General features: G+C 54.0%; 1 protein-coding gene across 22 annotated transcripts in view; it reads left to right on the top strand.

Annotated features, from left to right (window-relative positions):
* The window catches only part of NCOR2 (nuclear receptor corepressor 2), a 404125-nt gene that overhangs the window by 325198 nt on the left and 63447 nt on the right, over nt 1–15480 (top strand). For all 22 annotated transcript variants that reach the window (XM_044990015.1, XM_044990019.1, XM_044990017.1 and 19 more), the window contains 3 exons: nt 2897–3428; nt 11516–11636; nt 12982–13213. In XM_044990015.1, coding sequence (XP_044845950.1) covers nt 2897–3428; nt 11516–11636; nt 12982–13213 — 885 coding nt within the window. The remainder of the gene's footprint in view (nt 1–2896; nt 3429–11515; nt 11637–12981; nt 13214–15480) is intronic.

Raw genomic sequence — 15480 nt, 5'->3', positions numbered from 1 at the left:
CCTTACTGTACTGAGGGGGAGAGCACTGTCCTTAAATCCCAAAGCAAGTTCATCTTGACCCTACACCTCTGACGTTCTGAGATATTTTGAGAGCCCTCAACTCGCACTGATGGAGCACACCCTTTCCCTTGGGTCAGGAACTCCCTGAAGGAGTTGCAGGCCATCTTGCCAAGGCACAGTTCACTCCAAATATTCCTCCCTTTGGGCCAAAGAAACAAAAGCTGTCTCAGCTCTGAAACGCCTGCCTGCATCTAGATGTGAGTGTTTTCAGCTCAGGAGGAAGCCGTTTCCCATAGAGTTGGGGATGCTTGGTCATTAACCTGGCCTGAAACTCTGGGATATTTTCCCCCCGGCTGACCCTGATCTCCTCTCTTTTCATATTGACTGCTAAACAAAAACGTGTGGAAGGCTCCTGCTGCTTCCATGGATTTCTTCATGGCTTGGCCGCGGGGATGGGGGAAGGCTGGTACCCACAGTCACAGTGATGCAGTCCTGGGAGTCAAGCAGAGAGGTTGGAACCTTGACTTAGGCCTTGATAACACTGGAACTGGCCCTGATGCCTTGACGAGGGCTGGTTGGAATTTCAAGAACGATGCAAAGAAGAGTGAAGGGAGCCATTTTAAATGTGTCATTGGTAATAGGGCCAACAGAGAGCTCCCGCCTGCCTGGTTTTAGACGCAGGGTTCTGGCTCTTGGATTCTTGACCCTGTCCCTTGGTTTTTAAGGCTGGGCTCCATTATTAGAATGGCACCCAGCCTACAGGATGCACTCAGGCCAGGCAGAGGGAGAAGCATGCTACTTTCTGTGCTTGATGTGTTATGGACACATGTGTTATGGGATCCCAGCACTTTGCTGTCCAGTTCAGAGACCGGGTGGGTCTACAAGACCTTCTCCCTCCTCTGACCAGAAGGTGTGGGGTTTGGGGAGGAGAGAATTCCCCCTCACAGGTGGGGGAAGGGAGTCCCTGGAACTCATTTTTATGTGGGGTAGCGGGAACAGGAGAATATTGCTCCTGTATGGGGTGGGCCGGGAGAAGGTCAGACCACGGCACCACTGAGGGGGGAGTGCAGAAGAGATGAGGAAAGTAGCCAGGAGGCTGAGCTGATGTCCCCGTCCCACGCAGCTGGGGCAGGAGCATGGTGGGAGTTAGACCTGAAGGGCGTGCTTTGGGGGGACAAGCTGGGGCTGCTGGTTCCAGACTGAAAGCCAGTGACCCTAATACACAGCATATGGGGGATGGGGATTTGATGCGTCCGCCAATTGGAGTTTGAAAGGGTTCAGAAAATGGCAACAAAAATGATTGGGGTATAGAACGGCTTCCGTATGAGGAGAGATTAATAAGACTGGGACTTTTCAGCTTGGAAAAGAGGTGACTAAGGGGGGGGGAGATATGATAGAGGTCTATAAAATCATGAGTGGTATAGAGAAAGTAAATAAGGAAGTGTTATTTACTCCTTCTCATAACACAAGAACAAGGGCCCAGCAAGTGAAATTAATAGGTAGCAGGTTTAAAACAAACACAAGAAAGTATTTTTTCACGCAACACACTGTCAACCTCTGGAACTCCTTGCCAGAGGGTGTTGTAAAGGCCAGTACTATAACAGGGTTCAAAAGGGAGCTAGATAGATTCTTGGAAGATAGATCCATCAATGGCTATTAGCCAGGATGGGCAGGCATGGTGTCCCTAGCCTCTGTTTGTCAGAAGCTGGGCTTGGGTGATGGGGCATGGATCACTTGATAACCTGTCTGTTCATTCCCTTTGGGACACCTGCCATTGGCCACTGTCAGAGGACAGGATGCTGGGCTTGATGGACCTTTGGTCTGACCCAGTCTGGCCGTTCTTATGTTATGTTCTTGTTTTACTCCCAAACACAGTCCTGTCTGTCTGGGCACCGGTGTTCTCCAGCTGGGACAAGGGAAAGCAACATGGCTGGGACATGAACAGGCCAGATTTTCAGCTCCCATTGTTCCTGCGGAGGGAAGGGAGGCGTGTGTGTCGGGGGAGGGGCAGAGAGTCTCCACAGGAGCTACTGGGTGCTGAGCACTTCTGAAAATTTGACCACGAATGTCTCAGTGAAACGCACTGTAAAATTCCCCTCCGTTCTGGGGTTTGTTATGGTGTCTATCCTACATAACTGCATTGTAATGGGGATTCCCACTGGCTTGCTGTTAAAGCACTGGACTGGAACTCAGGAGAGCTGAGTGGTCTGCTGGAGGAGCTCAGGCAAGGCACTTCCCCTCCTGGGCCTCAGTTTCCCCATCCGTAAAAGGGGGCTAATGATGCTGCCCTCCTTTGTAAAGCGCTGTGAGATCATCTGATGAAAAGCGCTAGATAAGATCAAGGCAGTGTCAATTTTTGTTCCTTGACATTTAAGAATAGTAATCCAGGAATGGGCCAAGCGTGCGGCTATTGCTCTGAAATACGAGGGAATCCGGTAAAGTGGCTCACTCAGCTCCCAGCCACCCAAAGCCTAAACCCAACTGATGGAAGCTCTGAAACCATTTCCGCCCCGCCCCGGCAGTCGGGCCCCTCTGGGCCGTTGCTGAATTGAATGGGCTGTAATGGAATGTTCTGGATGCTGGAGAAGGAGAAGGGGAAATAACAAACCATATGTGGTCGTCTGCTTCAGGTGGGACGTTGACGCTGGTGATTTCCAAACTTAGGGCTCCTTTCTTGCTGCCAGTTGACACTGGTGCATCCTGCTTCCCCAGTGCGGTTACTCCAGCATAACTGGGAAGAGAATTTGGCCTATCATAGGGGAATGAAAGTGTTTCACAAAGCTGGGGAAATACCTTCCTTCTTGTGTCTGCCTCCTCACCTCATGTTTGTCTATAAGATGTCTAAGGGGTAGTAATGAACGCTCTAGAGATTGATTCTGGTTCGATTTCCTTTCAGCTGCAGTAAATCACAGCTCGGACACGGAGAGTATTCCCTCGCCGAGACCTGAAGCCAAAGAAAGTGGAGAGAATGGGCCCAAGCCCACTCCTGGGCCTGGGAGAGACTCCGGTCCAGAATCTGCCCTCAAGGCGGAGGATGCTGATGCTGCTACTGCAGCTAATCCCACCGCTAACACCACCCCACAGCCCCAGGAGGCAGCTGCTGAGCCAGCCAGCAGTGAGGAGAAGCCGCAGGAGGAGCTGATGGTAGATGTGGTGAAAACGGAGGAGCTGGAGGAGAAGCCAAGCGAGGAGCCCTGCAAGAGCGAAATCAAAAAGGAGGAGAGCGAGGACTGCCCGGAGAGAGACAAGGCGAGTGAGAAGAAAACGGAGAGCGTCAGCAGCGCGGCGGGAGCAGAGGTGGCGCCCAAAGCTGAGAAGAAGGAGAGTCATAAACCAGGCAAAGCTGCCGGGCTCAACCCCGACAGCGACTCCAGCGCCACCTGCAGCGCAGACGAGATGGACGAGCAGGACGCCGTGGACAAAAACAGGTAAGAAGAGGTGACTGGGAAGCAGAGCCGGCAAAGCCGGTTTGGCAAAGGGGCCGGATATCCTCCCTGCCCATGGGAGCCTTGGCAGCTGTGTGGCTGGCACGCCTCTTGCAGGGGAGGTTGTGCCTCAGGCCGCCGGGGTGTCAGCAGCTCACGCTGCAGCTGGGGAGATCTTTCTCCCAAGTACAACGATGTGGCAGTGTCAGGGGGGCATGACGGGTGGGATCTTTCCTGGGAAGTGCCAGTCATCGGCCATGGCTGGAGCCAGGAGTCAAGGCTAAATCCTGTGGGGTCCTTCTGCGTTCCCCTAGCCCTGCCTCCTTCCTGCCTACATAAGGAAGCTGATTCTGCCAGCCTTGCTCAGGCTGAAGTGCATCCGCTCCACGTAGTGCCATGGACATCCGCGAGACCATTTGTGGAGTCTGGTGCTGCTCTGGGGGAGGGCACATGGAAGTGATTTGGAGGCCTAAGGCACAGAGCAGACAGCTCCAGACTCCTGAGCGCTACTCCCAGCTCTGCCTCTGACACACTGTATGACCTTGGGCAACTCACCTATCCTCACCGGGCCTCTATTTCCCTGTCTATAAAATGGGGATAATGATAAGGCTTGCCTCCCTCGCAGTGAGCTTGACAGGCATCATTAACTGATGTTTGGGCCCCTAAGATGGAGGGGGGCGAGAGAAGTAAAAAAAAAAAAAAAAAAAAGGAGCATTTTTATTAATTAGGTCTTTATCCGGAACCTAGCAATGAGTGCATTTGCTGAGCAAGTAAGTCGTTCCCGTTTCCAATGCCTGCCATCCCCATTCCCGTCGGGCCAGCCCTGCCTTGTGTCTTTGAACCTTGTGCTGGCAACAGCTTCCGAAGGGAAAGTGGAATGAAGGGCACCACGCTGCCCTGCTGTGTCACAGACCAGCGATAGATGGCTGTGGACAGCAGTAAGACAGAGGTCACTGGCTGCAGTACGCGCCTGTCCTTTATCGATGGCAGGCTCTGGGGACCTGTGATTTGTGACTTATTGCATAGACTCGGTCAATTTCAGTAAGGGCCATTGGGATCCGCACTTGTGGGCGGCTTCTCCTTCAGTGGCTTCGTCCTGTTTGCAGGGAAGGAGCTGCTTTGGTCTCTCATTTACAGCGTGGAGAGGGGACCGGGGTCTGAATTGTTCCCGGGGTGGAGAGAGGCCATTTAAACATCTAGACATTAATTATCCGTGAGGAAAGCAGGGCAAGTCACCGGCCCACACATGCTGCAACTCTCTACGCCTCTGCCATGATGAGTGTGATTGGACTTTTATGGGATCTCCCGTTGCCTGTAGACACTGGGGAAATGGAGACATGGCTCCTCCCATAACTTGGGGCTGCATGTGGAGACAGGGAAGCAGCTGCAGGGTGTTTTAAGTTAGCAAGGAGGTGGATATTCAGGATTTTCAGGGGTGTGGCCAGACTTCTGGAGGAGGCGGCAGGTACCTGGTCCCATCTGCCCTCCCCCTCAGCCAACCGATTCCTCAATCCCCAGCCTCCTAGAAAGATCTCATCTATAGAAACAAATTCTAAAATTAATTTTCCATCATTGCTCCCCTCTGCTCTCCATCAGCAGCAGTTGGTTCTGTGGGTGAGTGAGAGCCCTCTCGGTTCCCTCCCTTCCCCTTGTGTGGAATTGCTTTTGGGGAGGGGGCCCCTGGCAATGAGAGTCGTCCCCCCCCCCCCCAACACACACACACACACACACACACACACACACACACACACTGCCAGTGAGGTGTCCCAACTCCCTGGGGGGAACTGGTTTGTGGGGGAGGAGAAGCCAATTTGACAGCAAAGTGGGATGCGGGGGGCACGTGGTTCAGGGCTAGGAAGCTGGTACTGAGGGCTAATAGCCTGGCTGGCTCAAAGAATGGGAAAGCAGCAAGTGCCCCTCGAGGCGCCTGCCCTCTCCAGTGTGTACTTGAGGGAGACAGACGAGCTTTGCTGCTGCACTTGCGTGGAACGTGGTGAGGTTGTTAGCGAGCACGGTTCGCAGAATAGAATCAAAGATGCTGTTTGTACTTCCTGTGGGAACGGCGGATTGTGCTGCAAAGCTGCTAAGAGACAGGGCTGCGGGTGAGTCCTGGCCGGGCTGCCTGAGGCTGCGCCGGAAGGCTGGCCATGCCACTCTTGGCTTTCCTGCCGCAGAGTTCAGGCCTGTTTGAATTTGTTATTCCTCCTTTAGGCAGAGGAAGGAGCCCAGCCTCCCTCCCCCCTTTACTAATCCCCGTGAGAAAGGGGGAGGGTGGCGCTCAGGTTGACTGTTAACCCAGCTTCACACCACAACAACAGCAGCATTTATCAGCTTCCCGGAGCCACGCTTTATCCCAGGCTCCCCCCAGAGGCAGCACATATCTGCCCTGGCAAACAAATACCAGTTTTCAGGGACGTTAAACATTAAACAGGCTTCCCCCGGGGCCTTGTGCCACTCCTCTTAGCAGCCACTGTGCTGAAATACGGGATATTGCAGGGGTTCCGGGCTTGGCTGCCTGGGAAAGTTTGACCAGTTATATCAGTATAATTAAACTGGTCTAGTTGTACCGGTATAACTCCCCATGTGGACACACTCTTACTCTGCTTTACAAGTAGCTTCTTTAGTCTTTAGAAAGCAACCCCAGCTGAACTGGGCAATCCCTCTTGTACCAGACTGACTGACTGTCAGCAGGGAGCATTCTCCTGGGTTAACTGTGGGTACGGCTGCGCTGCAGTCAGCGGTTCACACCTGCGGGAAGGCTTTGCTTTAGAAGATGGCGTGAGAAGGTAGCAGTGAAGCCATGGCAGGATGGGCTCCAGTGCAGCCTTTACCATGCCCACCCCGGCCGCTGGGTACGCAGCTAGCCCATGCTGAAACACCGCGACTTATAACCGGTGGGACTTTCCTGTAGAGATAAGCCCTCGGCTCTTTACTTCGCAATGGTGAAGAACCTAGCCATCTTCTCTGGGTGCGGGGTGTGTGTGTGCGCGCGCGCCCCTGTGTGTGTGTGTGTGTGTGTACCCGCGGGTATACGCAAACACATGCACGCACGGAGTTTTGTCTGCTGGGATGCAGGAAGCTGTTTTCTCCCTGCTGTGCTCTCTGCTCCAGTTACAAGTGCATTCAGTGTCTAAAGTGTTTTGCTTTCTCCTTCAGGTGGGGGTGGAGTAGCTCTGCAGGAGGAGGGGGGAGGCCCAGGCTGAGGGACAGCTGCGCTGGCTGCCCTCCATCGTTCCGCAGGTCGTGCTACTAAGAGGCAGGCCAGGGTGAAGATAATCACAGCTTTAACTCTCCAGAGTTAAAAATACAGATAATTGTCTTCATATATATCTCTTTAAAAAGGCCTCTAGCCATGCCAGTCACTAAGTTCAGCTGTTCGTCACACTCGACGTAAATGAACGAGCGATGTAGCCATTGCACGTTCACAGCTAGCAGAGAAACCAGGAGGCTGAGTTGTAAAAGTTACAGGAAGGCACTTACCACCTGTGCTTGGTTGTTGTGTGCCCAGGAGACGTGGTGCCAACCACTGTTACATTGCTACCCAAGTACCCTGCTCCCTGGCAGCCCTGCAGGGGAAATGGGCCCAGTTCTGCAACTGTTCAGAAGCCTCTGACTTTTTGCATCCAGCCAGGAGGCTAAGTATGTGAAAGCTTTGAGGGGGAATTTGGATTTACTACAGTGATGCCCAACACTGCGTACTGCAGTGCGTGGATTAGTGCTTTGGGGGGTTCTCTGCAGTAGAATGAGAAATGGCACCATGACAGAACTCTTCATGTGGATCCACATGTCCCACTTTTACAGTTTTAGCCCCAGTCTTCCATCTTGTCCTTTTCCTGGGGTACGGTGCCCCCAGCCAATGTTCATCCCCCTTCCGTGGTGCTGAATCAGGCACGAGATCCATAGGGACCCTGCATGTCCCTCCCTCCCTGATTTTTCCATCGCTCGGCTCTTTGGGGCTCAGTTGCCAATATCTAGAGCATAGTTTGGGAGAGCCAAAATTAGCACGGGAAGGTACGTGTGTGTGTAAGTTAGTGTCCTGGAGATGTCGTTCTCCACTTCGCACACATGCAGATGAGATGTGTAAAGTTCCAGAGCCCGGTTTCCAGACAGGTGGTTGACACAGTAAAGTGATGTCTGTTGCTTTCCCAGCAAGTAGAGCTGTAGACACGTGTTCATTTCAGTCAGCTGGCAGTTTGTCATTTACAGACGTAACAATATGAATTTGAGGATCTCCAAGTGCTTTACAAGCCTGAATTAACCCAGCCTCCCAGCACCTTAGTGAGGCAGGTGTTGTTTGACTGGTGGGGAAGGCAAGGCTCGGAGGGTTTAATTAAGATTTTTAAAACCCAAGTGCCTAAATTTGGACTTCTAAAGCCACTTTAGGCACACGAGGATCTGGGGCCGGATCCTCAGCTGATGTAAAGCAGCTGCTGCTGAGTAGCCACGCCGCTTCCCACCAGCTGAGGAGCTGGCCAGGTCTGTCTGTGGATGGGAACTGCTGGGTGCTCAGCACTTTAGAAAATCAGGCCACTGAGCTAGATGTCCAGTGAGGCCTTTTGTGGAGTAAAATGCTGCTGAACGTGAGCAAAGCTGTTAGAATCCGGCCCTGCATTTGAACATCACTGGAGCTGCCTCTGAAGGGTCTGTGGCTGAAATCGCTGCTATGCCTTCAGCAGTGCTCGTGAGTGACGTGCAGCCCGGTCTCATTCCCAGACAGCTGGTGAACAGGTCAGTCGGCCTGTTCACCAGCGAGGGGATTGTGCTCACCCTGTGGATTTTGATGAGTTACCTGCTCGGCAGGGTTTGTGTCTAATGGGAACTGGCAGCCCTCACTGGAGGTGCAGCGAGCTCTTCCCAGCCAGCGGAAGCTGGGTGGAGGTGGCCCCAGCAGCTTCTCTGGCATCAGGGCATCTGGAAGTTATATTTGCTAGGAGAGAAATGGAATTTGATTTTCCAGGTGGGGGGGGGGGAGTGTGTTTTGTTTTTTAAGAAAAGAATCTGAGGTCAAGGTTTCCAAAAGCAAAGAGCTATTTGGATGCTCAGCCAGAGCTGCCTTGCAGAGGCTGGAGAAGAAGAGAGGGTGGGTGCATGGCCCAGCCTGAAAATCAGGGCCCCTTCCAGTGTCTCAAGTTGGGCAGCCAAAAACTGAGGTCCCCAAAATCATGTCGCTTGAAAATCCTGGCCAGAGTTTGAACCAGTCAGTCCCTTCCCTCCACCTGTCGATGGCTTTGCATGGCCGTTGTGGGGCATAGGCCCCCTGGGGTATGTATCCTTTTACATTCCCACAGCGGTCGAGCTTCTAGCTTTCGCTACACCGCAGCTGGCAGATGCTGTGCATTTATCCCCACGCCGGCTCTGATTAGCCACCCCTCTTCTCGTTGCCTCCTCCGAGAGCTCCTGGGCCAGGCTCCCGGGGGGGATCCAAGGCTGTGCGTTTTGCAGGTCCTTGTAACTAGAATCTGCTGCAGGAGAAGGATTGGTGGGGCGGGAGTGGAGCTGGGGCAGGGAAAGGAGGGTGGGTGCACAGCACAGAGATATATTTATTCCCCTCACATGGCCTCGCCGGACTTGTTTATCATCCAAGGTTGAACACAGAATGACCTTGAAATTTATAGACTGAAAAGAGCAGTCAGCTCGCAGCTCTGATAAACAGAGCCGGCTGTAAATCTTAAAACTCTGGACTGCTTCATAAGCTGTAGTTGGGGGAGAGAGAAGGCGAGGGTCAGAGAGAGGCCTGGTCCTGTGGTCTGAGCACTAGGCTGGGAGCCAGGAGCTCTGACTCCCTAAGGCAAGTTCCTTCCCCTCTCTGGGGTGAGCCTTCCCCGCTCCCCAGGGGTGCCAGGAGGGTTCGGCTTTGAAGCTAAAAAGCACGGAGTGAGCTAAACAATACTGGGGAGCGATGTAAGTTAGCAGCTGCCCTGCAGAACACGGTGACCCCAACGGCCTGTGCGGTGAGGACTCATCCTGCTCCTGCTGAGGCCAATGGCAGGTCTGTTGTGGAGTCTGCGCTGCATTGCTCTGGCGCATGGGATTGCAGCTGGCTATGGAGGGGTTCTGCGCCCCGCACAGCCTGCCGGCCCAGTGAATACAGACCCGGGGTAGGAACCCGTGGCCAGGCCATTCACTGACACAGGCAGCAGCTCCCCTAAAGCAGTGTGTGTGGCTGGAGGGCAGCACTGGTGTATTTCTCACTGCAGCCTCTTGGCCAGTGTAAAGCGAGGGAAAGTTTCCTCCCCCCTCTTGTGTTCTGCACTGAAGACTGCCTGATTTCAGCACCCCCACCGCTCTGCCTCCCTCACCGCTCCTGTTCCCGTCCTCTCCCTCCTCTGGGTCAGCAGACACACCCTGAGATTTCCCAGGGTGCCGAGCCCGGAGGAGCAGCAGCATGGGGCAGAAGGGAAGCAGAGCGGGGCCTGCAAGAGAGGAGGCCAAGCTGGGCCACACATGACTCAGCCCCAGCCCTCCCTCCAAACACCACAGCCCCTGCCAGCTTCCCGCCAGGACCACCCAGCAGCCTTCGGGAAGCTCAGGTGCACCAACCTGGCGACGAGCCAGCCTCTGCAGGATTGACCCAAAGGTCTGGAGATGGGGGCAGGGCACTCCCAGCCCTGGGAGGAGGGGGGAGGCCACTCAGACACACACTTGGGATAAATCTTTCCTGGCAGCTGTAGCCTAAACTCCTGCTGCGTGGCTGGGTTTGGGAACCGTGCCCGAGTGGGGGGGCTGTTTTATTGTCTCGCCCTCGGGCAGGGAGCGTCCAGCCCAGCACATTGTGCAAGGACGGTTCTTTGCTTTGGCTCTGACCAGTGAGTTCTGATGTCGTTGGGAGAGTTGGCTTGGTGGCCAGCCGGTCGCAGAGGGGCCGGCCCAGTCAGGAAATGCCCTCAGAATGCGCCGGCTTGGCTTGTGGACCTGAGGAGAGCCTGGCTGACTGGGCCAGATCACTCAGGTCCTCACGCCGCTCAGTTGTATTGAATCCGGATGCAAACTTTGGCTTTCTCGCTGTAAGATCTCCGGCCCTGGGCCTGCTTGTGATTTCACCCATGCTGGTGAAATCTGGAGTCCCAGACGAGATCAGAACCAAGCACCCCGACTTCATAACTAACTGGCCTTTCGTGTTGGCTCCGATTCGTCCCTGGGCTCACGCCAGGGTAATGCAGTGGCTTCATTAGTGTTACTCCTGATTTACTCTTGGGTACGTGAAAGAAATCAGGCCCGTTGAGCCAAATCCTGCTCTTCGTACTTATGCCCGGGGTCCCGTTGGAGTCGGATCCTTCTGAGCAAGGCAGGCAGGGATCGGCCCACTTTTCCTCTTTCCAGCTCCGTATCCTGCCCTGCCTTTCCCGCTGCAGCTGCACTCCACGGCCGAGTCGCTCTGGCTGTCCCAAGCTGCGCTGTGCAGCGCTCCATGATAACAGGGCTCTGTTATCTCCTAAGGTCGGGGCTGTTTACTGGGGAGGGGAGGCGTGCTGTATCCTGGCCAGTGCTCTCTGTGCAGTAGTAGTTAGCAGCACCGCTGTGCGTACTGGTTCAGATAGGATGGTCCGGGACTTGTGCTACTTATCACTGATTATAGATCAAGGTCTAGCGAGTAAGAGCTCCAGGTACCAGGCCAGTCGATACTGCTCCTCTCTCATGCAACAAGCAAGCAAGCAACAAGCAGACCCTTGCAGGTGGCCAGTACTGAGACATTATGTGAGGTATGGGAGGCACTAGACAGGAATATACGAAGTATATTATACATGTGATGGCTGACGTCCCGGGGACCTCTGCACGAGCTGCTAGAGCTTGAGCTGAGAAGCCAGTGCTCCTCAGCTGAGACAGTAGCACTCGCCTCCTCTGTGGATCAGGCTCCGAGGGGGGACCTGTAACGTGCGCTCCCCAGTGGGTGACGCGCACATGGGCCAACATGCGCCGATGTGACGGGCTTCTTCTCTGCGTGCTAGTGAGGACGATGACCTCTAGAGTCGTAATTAAAAGATTCCCCACCCCTGGCCTCCTCCCAGCACAGGCCGTGCGGGCACCGGAGTGTCCTCGCGTGTGGAGGTGGGAAGTAGGTGGCTCCTAATGACGTGTGTGTCTGTGTGCAGGCTGCTGTCTCCGAGGCCCAGCCTCCTCAACGCTGCCGCCGATGCCAGGCTGAACTCTTCGCCTCAGAAACCATTGGACCTGAAGCAGCTGAAGCAGAGAGCTGCTGCCATCCCCCCCATTGTAAGTACCGGACGGAAGACCCACGTCACCTGATCCCAGGAAAGCAGCTCGTTCCCCTCCAAGTTCTGCATCCCCTAGGGGGGGGCGGTTTAAAAACCTCGGACTGAGGGCACCAAGCAAAAGTTTGCCTTGTGCACGCTTGGGCATGGGTGTGCATGCTTGGGCATGGGTGTGCATGCTTGGGCATGGGTGTGCACGCTTGGGCATGGGTTCCCGCCTCTGTGTGGGTGTTCACATGTGGGCATCTGTTGAGGAGGACAGTGCGGGTTTCTGATCTGTTTGCACGGGTGTGAGGGAATGAGTTTGGGAGTGGGCGTCTGTGCTTGATTGTGCTCATGCATGGGCCAGGTGTGTGTCTCCATGGATGGGTGATAGCACAGGGGTGTCGGGCACGGTTCTCTGCGTGTGCTGTGCAAAGGGCATTTGGGAGCCATGTGGCTTGCTCTCACCAGGTTCTCTATAGACAACTCCTTCCTGGTTTCTTAGAAAGTTCCCCCAGAGATGTTCGATTGTATCATGAGTTGCTTTATAAGAAACCTTGTCATTGCTCTACAGCCATGCACACCTTTCACAGCCCCGTGTTCTCCTTTACCTCAGATTGTGATGTCAGTTACACCATCGAGTCCAGAGCAACTCTGCTGACGAGCTCCTCTGGAATTCCATTGAGGTCACTGAAATCAGTCATTTCACCTAACACGAGAGAGAGAGGAGTGTTGTGGCTGGTCCCAGCCAAATCTTCTCTGTGCTCCCCCCGCTTAGCTATTCAGCAGCAGCCCCCTCCAAGGAGGTGCATTCTCCATGCTGATCATTGTTGCTGGTGCCCTCATAATGAAGTAAAAACAAAAAGCAACCTAGTTATTCTTCACCAGACTCAAAAACACTGGCCAGGGAGCAATGTTTGCAGAGTGGGACGTGACCAAAATCCTGTTTCAAATGAAAAGTCCACATCGTCCTTTCAGACATCTCTGTGCCATGACTTGAGATTGGTGCATAGTATTTAACCACTGCTAAGATGCCAGGCCTGGGCTAGAGATTACATTCCTTAGACAAGCCAAATCAGAGGCTCCTCTGTGACGTTTCCCAAACAGGATGATAGCCTTGTGCCAAAAGAGAAACATGCTGCCTCTCTCTCTTGTTTGTCTCCTGTGCTAGGAAGGGCAGTGACTTGGTTAGAAACCCTGGGAGCCCAGCCTGGGGAACTGAGCTGAGGGTCTGCAGAGGTGGGGGAAAAGCTCCCCAGAAAGGACCCCAGGCCATGTTTTTGGAGACTCAGCTGTGGAAGTTAACAACAGCTGGCACAGTGTGTCCCATTCCTCCCGTCACATGCTCTCTGCTCCCACTGCAGATTTCCGAGGGGTTCCCAGACGGGACGTCGCAGAGCGGAAGCATGAAGCCTCAGGTGCCTCACCACGCCTTGGCCCTCTACCAGCAGCAGATCACTAAAGCCCACGAATCTGCCCGGGATGATGTGGCCCAGAACAAGCAGCCGCAGCAGCAACAGCAGCCTGAGCAGGAGCAGCAGCCGAGCAGTAGCCCCAGGGGAAAGAGCAGGAGCCCAGCTGTGGGTGACAAAGACGGTAAGATGCGCCCTCGCGTGATTTCACAGAGCGGGGCCAGAGGTCCTGGTGCCGGTGGAAGCTGGCTTTAAAGGCTGATCGCGTGGCGGAGCAGAATCATGTTGGCATGGCTAATTGGCCGTGTTCCTTAGGAAGTGCATCGTGTCTCATTGAACCTGCAGCAGATCCTGGTAGGACGTCGAACGCTGAGGATGGGCAGGTTGCCTTTGTTAGCATTTCGGAGAGTAGAGGACCTGGAGGCACGCCAGGACACCGGGTTCAGTCAGCTCTTTTCTACCTTGTGTGCTCTTTATAAAGAATGCTTTTAGTGCTCGGCGGGGGCCATTCTTTCATTTCCAATCAATACTCACGCTGTGACTTCCTGTAAAGGTTCTCGATGCCGTCCCCTCGGGATAGCGCTAACGAAGGATCCAGAGCTTCCCACCAGAGTGCATCTTGAGCGTTGGGTGCCTCGGGACCGCGGTTAAGGAGGACTGGACACTCTTGGTGATGCTGTTTGTAATTTCAAAGCTGGTTCCCATCAGAAGTCTGTCTGTTGGCCGGGCGTGCGCTCTTTAAACCTGTGCACCTTGATGAGAGGGTTTGAGGCTGTTCGGAGCCTGGCCGGAACCTGCGACGTGTTAAGTGCAGTTTGAACGGCACCCCGCAGGGCAGGGTCTGTAGGTTGTGATGATACGTGGTATGGTTACAGACAGACTCTGTGGCCGTCAGCTAACCAAACACATGCCCCCCCGGGGAACAGAGCTCGTGGCCGGGTTCCAAAGCCACATGCATCTGGGTGCCTGTGCGTCTACCTTCTTCCCAGACCCCCAGCCACTAGAGGAAGAGACCATTGCAATCACATCAACATTTCAGCAGCCGAGATGCCATCTATCCAGTGCTGCCAAGCCAGTACTTCACCGGGGCCTCCCCGGCCAGTGAATGTGGTGTGTTTAGCCCTGCCCCGAGTGGGCAGCAGCAGTCCCCATATCGTGCAGGTTATGACAGAGTTGACGAGTGTTACTCTCAGGAAATGGTTTGCCTCAGATCCTTAGAGAAAGAAGCCCCTTGACAGGTGATATTTGAGGTTGCGGGGGAGTGGGGGGTTGCTCTCCATGGTGATTTCTGTGGGCTGACGGTGCGTTGGATGGACTGACGTGCCATTGCCATGCGTGGCTGCAGCATTGTGGAATGGCAACACGAACATCACGACTTTCGGTGCCTTTGTCCCAGAGGACATCGTCTATAAGGTAGCAAGGCATTGGGGATGTAAGCACCGTATTGGATCTGCAGCCGGACAGAAGAATTTTGTTTGCAGCCATGGAATTTGACTCTCTCATGCAAGAGAAAGGAGAGGAAAAATACACCGATTAGCTTGAATTTGTTGGAATTTGATCTCCGTCGTTGCTGAAAAGTTGGGTCACGGAAGCAGCTACGTTAGTTCAACTTCTGTCAGCCGTGGTGTCCCAAAGCTGACATGTGGTGTGCTGGCCCAATGGTTAGATGAAGAGTAGTGTTGCGAAATGAGTTACTTCCTAGGAGAGCTGATTGCTGGTGCTCAGCCGGCTGGCTTTCTGCCCGGTAATAAATAACAGTGTGCATAGCCGTACAGACTGGCCACAGGACAATAAAGCAATCGGAACGTAAGGAAGATAGCTGTTCACCTTGAAGGAAGTTGATACTCCGGTAAGTCATATGATTGATACTTGTCTCATGCCGACTCTCCAGCTTGTCCTAGCCTGCCTTCTCCACTCTCTTTTGTATGTTTGTTACCCAGACTCAATTACACTCCAGTACTTCCTATGCAGTGCAAGTGATCAGGGCTACGCTTTTGCTGTTACACATCGCTATACAGAGCAGCCCGTCCCGCACACCTCAGCTTCCTGTTGAGTCTCATCAGCACTTACGACAGCTCCTTCTAGCCTGGAACCCCAACAGACTATTCCTCGATGGGCTCCCACAGCGCTGGGATGCTTGGTTCATCTTCCCGCCGGCTTTTGCACCAGCTGATTTCCAGCTCTGATTTCAGGACCCAAGAGCAGCGAGGAAAGAGGGAGGCTCACCATGCCATGTGGAAGTGTGGAATCCAGGACATGAAAGATCAGGTTTCAGAATAACCTTTAAACTCTACAACCTGATGGCTTCTTTGTTAACGTGCAGACTTGACGTCAATGCAGGTTTACGCAGCTTTGCTGTCTGCAAAGCGCCTGGCTTAGAGTGCTGTGCCAGCACCTAGCACTTTGAATCCTCCAAGCTTGCTGAAGAGATTAGTTCAACTAATTGCACCG

This window comes from Mauremys mutica, chromosome 16 (assembly GCF_020497125.1).
Source record: "Mauremys mutica isolate MM-2020 ecotype Southern chromosome 16, ASM2049712v1, whole genome shotgun sequence".
Taxonomy (NCBI): Eukaryota; Metazoa; Chordata; order Testudines; family Geoemydidae; genus Mauremys; species Mauremys mutica.
Note: the sequence above shows the minus strand (reverse complement) of the source record. Positions and strands in the feature narration are given on the sequence as shown.